Source organism: Myotis brandtii, unplaced genomic scaffold, assembly GCF_000412655.1.
Source record: "Myotis brandtii unplaced genomic scaffold, ASM41265v1 scaffold892, whole genome shotgun sequence".
Lineage (NCBI taxonomy): Eukaryota > Metazoa > Chordata > Mammalia > Chiroptera > Vespertilionidae > Myotis > Myotis brandtii.
In genome coordinates, this window is record NW_005371656.1 from 952412 (window position 1) to 962108 (window position 9697).

At 51.2% G+C, this 9697-nt stretch overlaps 1 protein-coding gene across 2 annotated transcripts; it reads right to left on the reverse strand.

Moving 5' to 3' along the window:
- Nucleotides 1-3518: 3518 nt before the first annotated feature.
- On the reverse strand, nt 3519-7655 carry LOC102258515 (proteoglycan 3). Of its 2 annotated transcripts, none has more exons than XM_005885098.2 (6): nt 7633-7655; nt 7198-7331; nt 6329-6642; nt 5517-5648; nt 4642-4738; nt 3519-3706 (listed from the first exon to the last, which is right to left on the reverse strand). In XM_005885098.2, exons 2-6 carry the CDS (start codon nt 7256-7258, stop codon nt 3648-3650), a joined length of 663 nt encoding a protein of 220 aa, XP_005885160.1. In that variant the 5' UTR covers nt 7259-7331; nt 7633-7655; the 3' UTR covers nt 3519-3647. The 2 variants fall into 2 exon arrangements, with proteins under 2 accessions (XP_005885160.1, XP_014387911.1); XM_014532425.1 differs by having other exon boundaries at nt 7198-7329; nt 7629-7651.
- Between the last annotated feature and the right edge of the window lie 2042 nt (nt 7656-9697).

The window sequence follows — 9697 nt, forward strand, 5'->3', positions numbered from 1 at the left end:
TGCCCTTTTTCCCCCCCCTCATCCTCCCCCCCCCCCCCCCAATGTTCACTGACAGTTCCATGCGTCCTTCCCTTCTGTGCTGCTTCTCACAAAACCTTGTTCTCAGCAAATTACCAGTCAATCTCCCAGAGGTATTAATAAATAACATACTCAGGAGTTTCTTCTCCTAAGAGTATTTGCTTTTTAATCAAGAGCTATTCAACACTGAAAGGCCTTAAACAGCCAAAGGAATGAATATATAATGGTTGAAGTTGAGGCCCAATAACAAACAATCCTATATAATAAAGAGCTAATGCAAATGGTCATCACACCCTCACGCCCTCGCACCCTCATGCAGGGACTGCTCAGACACTCAACACTGGGGAGAGAGGAACAAGCCACCCACCCCGCAGTCCCCTGCAGCTGTGGCCAGCCTGGGCAAAGCTGGCCCAAGTCCTGGGTGCCTGCAGCTGGCCAGAGGGAGGGAAGCCCAGGACCCAGGGGCCTGAGACTGGCCGGAGGAGGGAATCCTGGGTCCCGGGTGCAGGGCGAGGCAGAGGTGGTTAGGGACGATCCGGCCAGCAGGGGAGCAGTTAGGGGCAATCAGGCCTGTAGGAGAGCAGTTAGGGGTGATCAGGCAGGCAGAGGTGGTTAGGGGTGATCAGGCAGGCAGGCAGGCAAGCAGTTAGGAGTCAGTGGTCCCAGATTGCGAAAGGCAGTCGGACATCTCCCAAGGGGTCCCGGATTGGAGAGGGTGCAGGCCAGGCTGAGGTGATCCTCCCTCCATGCACGAATTTCATGCACTGGGCCTCTAGTGTTAGATATTTGGGGAATATCTTATCTACACTGGCTTGCCTGGAGCAAGCTTCAGACTGAAGGGCTCTGAGCCACCACCAACATTTTTTCCCCTCCTTCCCTCTACCTCTAATCTTGACTGGCAGGATACTGAGCTACTGGGGTTGGCTAGAGCCAATTTCCCATCAAGGAGAAAAGTGGAGGCTGAGAAAAGGGGGTTTACTATTCAGCTGAAATTCCAGTCCCAGAGCTACCTATGCAGAGCTTCCCTTACTGCTTATCTTCCCACCCCCCACCCCCTACAGCAAGGTTCGACTGTTCTTTTAGAAGCAGAGCATCAAGGATTAGCTTGCAGCAGTACACAATGCAGGGCCCTGGGGGAGGGGGGCTGACCCCCCAAGGCAGCTCCCCTTCCATGCTGTTGGGGAACCAACATGCTGTGATTAGGAGCTTCCTGACCCAACCTATATCCAAGGCAGATGGACAAACCCCTCTACAGAGGACAGGTCTCCATCTGGAGGCAGCCCCTGGGGCCCACACTGGCAAGGCTCATGGCAATGCCAAGCTCATTATCCTGTTGCCAGAGGCCTGCTCATGTTCAAGGGGCTTGTCCCTGCTGCTTCTTCACCACCCGCTCACCCAGGGGTGCTCTGATCCCGTCCGATCCTGTTCCATCGTCTCCAGCACCTTTAGAAAGAAAGCACACCTGGTCCTTTGTTCCTTTTTGTTGTTTTTGTTCCTGAAACTCCACATCCCCTCAGATGCCTGTAGATACACACACACACATGTACACACACATACATAGACCTGTACACAGGTGTACTCAGGCACACTCTGGCCTGTAAACACACTCCCAAACATACCGGCCAAAGACACACAGGTACACACGGATGCATGAACACAGAGATTCAAGTACGTACAGATGCAAAGTCACACAGACATACGCATTCACAGATGTACACAGACATATAGGCCTATCCATAAATACCCAGAGATGTATAAAATATACACATCTCAAACAACACATAAATGCCCATTGACACACAGATTGTGCACATTTACCAATAAAGATTTCCATATGCACAGGTATACATACATACACAGGTATAAAAAATGACTCGTGTGTACACCAAGATACATATACACACACGCACATGTATGTCTACAGAAATACTTGTACATTCTCCCTGAGCCTCATGTAGAACTACAACCCAGGGCTCCCTGCCCTCTAAAAACTGAGTCTCAGGTCCAGCTTCCCTCTTCATCCACTCCAGGGACTTCCTGGACCCTAGCACCTCACCTGAACAAAGGATAGCAACAATCTTCCCTCTCAATGTCCCCAGGGTCTGAAAAAGTGGGGGCAAGAAGCAGAGGCCTGGGGCTAGAGAACTGGGATGGGACCCACACTGCCATCAGATGCCCTGATGTTGGCCCCAGGGCTCTCCCGTGGGAGGTGCTCCCTCCTGAGAAGGTGGCACCTCCAGGGAAATAGGGTGGGGATGGGGATGTGGAGAGGGAGAAGGATTGGGGTAGGAGCCACCCTCCTGGGAATGGGGAACACATATCAGAAGAAGTTGGGGCCTTTGGACTCACTCACACATGCGTGGCTGGGAGAATGGACAGTAAGGGCCAGGATCAGGCCAAAGAGACACAGGGCTACACAAGGCTACTCTCCCCTCCCTCCCATGTGGTTACAGCAGGTGGGACCTAACAACTGTTAAACAGCAAGCCCCAAACGGAGTCACTGTGCTAAGCCCACCCAAACCAAGGCTTAATACCTAACCTAGTGCAGTCTCAGCCTCTCCAAGGAATGTCACCCTTAACCAGTCAATCTGAAATTACCTGGTCAGCATGAGTGAGGTAATTCTTTTTTTTTTTTTAAATCCTCACCTGAGGATATTTTTCCATAATTGTTGTGTTTTGTTTTGTTTTGTTTTGTTTTGTTTTTTAGAGAAAGGGAGAGAGTGTGTGTGGAGGGAGGGGGAGAGACAGAGAGAGAAACATCAATGTGAGAGCGGTGATGTGTTGGTTGCCTCCCACACACACACTCTCCAACAGGAGTGTGGGGTGAGGGGCGGGGATGGAGCCTGCAACTGAAGTACATGCCCTTGGCTTCGGGCTGACGCTCTATCCACTGAGCCAAACCAGCTTGGGCTGGTAATCTTCTTAATAGACCCCTTCCAAAGAAAGGTGACCTCCCCTGAAGCAATGCATTCTTTGCTAGAACCTTCCTTCTGCCTATAAACACCTTCTATTATTACAGATTTTCAGAGATTCTTTCTATTTGTTGGATGGGATGCTGCCTGATCCGTGAATCAATGAATAAAGCCAACTTCATGTTTAAATGTACTCAGTCCTCCACTTCTTGAATCAGTGATATCACCCTCATTTGGAAAGCCGCCCCACTCCCACCCAACCCGCACCCTATACTGAATCAAAACAATGCAGGAGGGCCAGTTCCCCACCAGCCCGCTCCCAATGAGAATTTTCCCCAGGGGGGAGAGGGGTGCAATCCTCCAGCCTGGGCTGAGAAAGGTCTTGGGAGAGCCACCCAGCCCTTGATCTGCCCCCAGGTGGCGCTGCAGCCAAACCCCTCAGCGCCCCACGCCCATTCCACCAATACCAGTGGGCCGCTGGCCATCCTTTACTTTCCTCAAAGCCCCACCCTGCAGGAGTGAGGGCTTCCAGGAGTTCCAACCCCGGGGAGTCCTCGAATGAGCAGTGAAGAAACAAGAGTCAGGAAATGCAGTGGGAAACATGACTTTATGACCAGGAGAGGCTGGGAGTCCAGCCCAGAGCATAGGGTGGGCCAGGGGCCGCCAGGAGGGGTGTAGGGAGGGGGCTCCAGGCAGGATCTCTTCCAGGCCACTGGCTTAGTAGGAGCAGATGAAGGGCAGACGTCTTCCACAACGTTTTCGTCGCCAATGACCTCCTAGAAATAGAAAACACGGTGATGTCAGCTGCCAGCAGAGTGTGGCCCGTGCCCCCCTTGCCCTCCAATTGTCATGATATGTTTGCCACACACCCCCACCTGCTTGTTGAGTTTTCACCCCAGGAAGACAAGGTGCTGAGTGCTTCCTGGGGGCTCCTGGCTAATCCTCACAATGACTCCCAGAGGGAGGTGCTGTCCTCATCCCCATTGCACAGATGAGGAACCTGAGGCTCAGTGGGGAAACAACTTGTCTGTATGCTAGTGGGCAGGTGGCAGGGCTGGGGCGGGAATTGTGGCAGCCTTTCTCCAGCGTGTATGGCCTTAGCCACAGTCCTGAGTCCCTCACGTCTGGCATTCAGCCATTCCTAATTCACACATCTCTTGCTTGTCCCTCATCCACACATTTCATTCACCTTAGCTATTCTTTTTTTTAAAACATATATATTTCTTTATTGATTTCAGAGAGGAAGGGAAAAGGAGAGAGAGATGGAAACATCAATGATGAGAGAGAATCATTGGTCGGCTGCTTCCTGTACGCCCCCTACTGGGGATCGAGCCCGCAATCCAGGCATGTGTCCTTGGCAGGAATCGAACCTGGGACCCCTCAGTCCCCAGGCTGATGCTCTATCCACTGAGCCAAATTGGCTAGGGCGTCCTTGGCTACTCTCAATTGTCACATCAGTAGCAGAGGAAGGAAAGCAGCCCCCAGACCCCCGGCTGAGCTTAGTCTGTGAGGATGGAGAGCCCCCATCCAGCCCTCACACAGGGCACCCCCTTACCCTACATCACAACCCTCCTCACAGACAGGATGTTGGTTCTCCAGTTGTGGGGAGGCTGTGAGTTTGAGGAGGTGTGCTCAGGCAGCTCAAAGGGACAGTGTGTTAAAGTCCACCTTGCCGTCCCTCCCCTTTGCCCTGGTGCCCAGTCCCCCTCACCTCTGGTGCATAGGGCCACACAGCGGCCGCGCCCACGTCCATTAGCCCAGTATGTAAAATTCACAGCACTCCCATCAATCCAGTGTAACCTTCTGCACTAGAATGAGAGAGGGGATAGGCTGGGTCAGAGGCTGAGGTCCAGGAAACAGGCTGATACAGAGGTTCCAGAAAATGCCCACTGAGTGTCCCTTTCTGGGAACTTCCCACCCAGCTAGGAGCCAGATATCCTGGACACCCACCCCTGAGAGTTTGCAGGCAATGACAATGGACAAGCAGTGGTCCCTCCCCTCCTCACACAGCCAGGCTTCTCAAACTTTCTGTGAATACAAGTCTCCTGCAGACCTTTTTAAATGGAGATGCTGATTCAGGAGTCTCAGATGAGGCCCAAGACTGTGCATCTCTAACAAGCTATCAGGCCATGCTAATACTGCTTGGTCCATGGACCACACTTGAGTAGCAAATATAATAGCACTTATTCACCCACTATCCCAGAACCACTCTGAGAGAAGGACCCCCATTTTAGACATGAGGAAGCCATTCAGCTTGTAAGTGACCAAGCTGGGGAAGGAAAGAGTATCCTAACTCCTGGGGTGTGCTGGTAACTGTTTATCAACCAGCTCTGGGGGAAGGTGAGAAGGCAGAGTGAGGGAAGAACCCTAACTTGTAACAATCGCCAATTTCCTTGGGGTAAATACACCTGCCATGGCATGAAGTCACTGAACATGGAATGGGAAGAGATGCGCACAATCACCAGTTCTCTTTAGCCACACCAGCCAGCTCCCCTACCGCCTCCCACAGGGAAGTCACTTGGCTGCTGGAATGAGGCCTGATGCCAGAGAGAACTTCCTGTACCTGGGAGCTGGCCCCTCACTTACCCGGCCCCTGAGTCTGCCTCCAATCCAGACCTGTTGCTGGTTAATATTACTGGCCAAGCACTGGAGTTGATAGTTGACACTGAGGTTGTGGATAGAGACGAGGTTGCCTCTGTAGCACCTCCTGCAGATTTTCTGCAGAGAGAAGAGGTGGGGTAGATAATTCACTGGGTTGTTTTTTTTCCCTCAAGTTCCTGAGACTTCAGAAGAGAGTTCGCCATCCCTGGTCAGGTCAGAAATCACGGATCTACTTGCTCCTCCAATTCCATCTCTGGCTCCTTCATCTGTCACTGGGAACTTCTTGCAGGAAATAATAATAATCATGAGAATAATCTTAGCCACCATTTACTGGGAGTTTATAATGACTCAAGGACTGATCCAAATGCTTGCCATGTATTATCTCATTTAATCCTCACCATAACATAAGAGGTTGGTACTATATATCTCCATTGTACAAGTGAAGATCCTGAAGCTCTGAAAGATGAAGGGACTTGGCCAGGTAACATGTCATTGACAGGTGGAGCCAGGGTTTAACACAGGTATATCTAATACCAAAGCCTTTTGTCCCAATCAGTGATTCTCAAAGTACTGCCTCTAGACCAACAGTGTCATCATCACCTGGCACTTGGTCCTAATTGCAAACTCTTGGGCCCCACCTGCTAATTCTGAAATCTATGCTTCAACAAGACCTCTAGGAGATTCTGCTGCTCACTAGCGTTTGAGAACCACTAGTGTAAATGAATAAGGAACAGGAGGTGGAATCCACTATCTTCTCCTGCCCCTGGTCCTCCATCAGTAAATTCCCAGCCACTTACCCGAGCGCCTCTAAATCTTCTGCAGGTCCGCACCAACACGTAGCGGCAGGTCTTGCATCCAGGACTGCCCAGTATTTTCACTGTGTCCTCTTCCTTGGGGCACTGCAAGTTCTCATCTAGGTCATCTTGGTCCGACTCCATGGCCTCTTCATCCTCAAAGGCATCTTGGCAGCTGGAAGCCTCCACCTGCTCTCCTTCAGACTGAATCGTCTCCTCAGTCAGGACTGACTCTCCCTCCTGCTCCCCAGAGCCTTCCAGATCTTGGCTCAGGTCTGCCTGTGACTCTTGGCTGTCCAGATAGGGGGCATCATTCCCTGGAAGAAGAGGTAGCCTGCCATCAGGTAAGGAGCTCCTTCTTCCAGGACCACGGACAGTGCCGACCACCCCACTCAAGCCTTTCTAGTGCCTCCCTCTGGAGCCTAGGCCAGAAGGATCTCCTCCCTGTGGGGTGAGGTGAGAACTCACACAAAGGGGTGAGCACCTGGCGCTGGCTGACAGGTGTGTATTTCAGGGGTCCCCTTCTTCTAGGACCACGGACAGCTCCGACCGCCCCACTCAAGCCTTCCTAGTGCCTCCTTCTGGAGCCTAGGCCTAAGGATCTCCTCCCTGTGGGGTGACACCTGGTGCTGGCTGACAGGTGTGTATTTCGGGGTTGGAAGAAGCACCTCTGAGAAGGTGGGTGGTTTTTGCTTGAGCAGGAGCCCATACAGAATGTTCAGGTCACATTTCTGAGTCCATGAAAGATCTTACCTGAGGGGAGCTGGGTCCACTGAAGAAGGAAAAGCTGTGGCCTAGCTCAGAAGAAGCCAAGAAGTTGCCAGAAAGAGGAGACGGGGTCAAGCTGGATGAGAAGGGAAGGGAGGACTTACCCTGATGAAGAGCAGCAACTGTCCCCAGCAGGAGGAGCAGCAGGAGCAGGGGAAGTTTCATATTCACTCGTTCTTGTGGCAGGGACACGGCTTCACTTCCCGCCGTGGGTCTGCTCACTGTGTCTGCACGGCCTCTGTCACACAACAGAGATGCAATGTTTGTTTAAGTAGCTGATTAAAGGGCAAACTGGAGGGCTTCCTTCTCCCCCAGTGAACAGATGCTGACCTGGAGAAGCAGAAAATGTCCCTTTTACCCATGGGCTTTATCACTGGCCCCTGAGATGACACTTAGCCCAGACCCTGTCCCTGCAGGAACAGGTCTACTCAAGGTCAGGGCCCGCTCCACTACACTGAGGATGGAGTGGAAGGACAATGGCCATCAGGGTCATGATGACAGGCCTCCTAGGCTCCCTGGGCAGCTGGGGGAGCACTCACCTCTGAAGTGTCAGAGACCTCCACTCTTGGTGTCTCAGAATGAGGGGTCCCAGAGGCAGTCCTTATATTGGGCTTTTGGGGAAGTGGGAAGAGGCCAGGATGATTGCCCCAGGCTGGGGTGCTGGGCAGGGGAGCAGATAATAAGGCATTTGCTCAATTCTCTCAACTGCTCCCTGCTGGGACTGCAGGGACCAGCCTCCTGGGGTCCACTGACACACATGGGTGTCCAGGTGTGCTGGAGAGGACCCCAGATGTCTACTGCCCACATATACTTACTATTATCACCCCTAAAGTGCCCCAGTCATAAGCCCAGGAGTAGCCTTCCTCTGGTCATTATCTCGGCCAATGAGGGGGAGGATCCTACAATGCTGGGGGACCATGAGGGGAGGAGGGAGAAGGCAAAGGGAGTCCCACCATCCTGAGTGCTTGTCTACCAGGGACTCATATGTATCCTATCCCAGAATCCTCACCTTCTCCTCATTCCCATGAGAATGTATGGTGATCCTGACTTCACATGTATGGAAAATGAGATTCAGAGAGGAAAAGTGCCTTGCAAGTGTGCACAGGAAGTGGGGGATCTGGGAATCCTAGTCCTTTTGGCTCCCAAACCTTCTATCTATCATCTATCTATCTCTTTCCCTCTCTCCCTCCCTCCTCTTTTTTTGTTCTCACTCTAGTTCTTCCTCTTTCTATTTTTCATATTTAATGTGTAAAAAACTTATGCTCTTTCTTCTATGCTATAGATCTGGATCAAGTTTCTCAACCTTTTCACTCTTACTATTTGGAGTAAAGTAATTCTTTGTTGTGTGTTGGCAGAGGAAGGGGTGGGGACTTAGAAGTTTAGCAGCATCCCTGGTCTCTACTCACTAGATGTCAGGAGTACCTCCCCCATCATCTGACTGTCCCTCAAAGACTATCAAAAAACATCTCCACATATTTCCAAATGTCCTCTGGAGAGCAAAGTTGTCTCCATTGAGGATCACTGATCTAGAAAATGTAGTCCAACCTCAAGGTATATCTTCATGAAAGAGATGACAGCTGCAATGGAAAGCTTAGTGCAGAATTTTTCAGACACCATGGGGGCCACCCTCCCCACCTCCATGCTCATCTCCCACCAGCCCTCTGTCACCACCAGGTTCAGGACTAGGGGTAGTGAGTGAGGCACTTGTTTCAGGTGCAAAATTAAGGGGGCACTAAAGAATTCAGTAGTCAAGATAAATGAATAGCTCTCATGCAATCTTTCTTGGAAATAAAAATAAATGCAAAAACATCTGTGATGAGTAAAATATCAAAACTTTAATCAACCCATCGCCAGCCACATTCACTGCAGGCCAAAGAGAGGCCACCAAGTGCCGGGCCCTGGTGCTGCTGGAAATACCTGCCGGGAGCTGGCGGCCTTGGCAGGATGGGTGACCCACTCTGTGACATTCCCCCTGGGCAGTCATACTTCTTCCTCAGACCCCTGCTCAGCCTTCCAGGCCTCTGGACACCAGGGACAGGTAGCCCAGAGGGTGAAAAGGCCTTCCCTGCCTCTGCTGTCCCAGGGGACCTACAAATGGAGAAGTATCTGAGAGGTCACTTCTGGGCCTGATTGCAGGGTAACAGTCTTGGCTGTTATCTCTCTGGCCCAACGGACCAGATCCTCAGCTTATCTACTGACATGAGGTGGTGCTGGGTCAATTGGCCAATTCTGGGGCCCAAAAACCTGGTCTTGGATTTAAATTTTTTTTAATTTAGTTCTTTATTATAATTTTATAATGCAGTTACATGTTTTTAAAAAAATAATTTTTATTTCTTGAAGTATTACAAAGAGTATTACATATGTCTCCTTTTCCCCTGCCTTGACATTCCCCCGGCCCCTACCCCCTTAGTGTCTTGTGTCCATTGGTTATTCTTATATGCATGCATATAAGTCCTTCGGTTGGTCTCTTAACCACCCCCCTCAAACCCTCCCCAGGCTTCCCACTGTAGTTTGACAGTCTGTTCAATGCTGCTCTGCCTCTGCATCTACCCCTGTTCATCAGTCTATACTGGTCCCCATTATCTGTCCCAACCTCACTGGAGC

Coding starts and splice junctions, on each gene's coding strand:
- LOC102258515 (XM_005885098.2), bottom strand. CDS start 7,258: ATGAAACTTCCCCTGCTCCTGCTGCTCCTCCTGCTGGGGACAGTTGCT. Junction 6,643..7,197: donor AGTTGCTGCTCTTCATCAGG/GTAAGTCCTCCC, acceptor CTCTTCTTCCAG/GGAATGATGCCCCCTATCTG. Junction 5,649..6,328: donor GAAGATTTAGAGGCGCTCGG/GTAAGTGGCTGG, acceptor TTCTCTCTGCAG/AAAATCTGCAGGAGGTGCTA.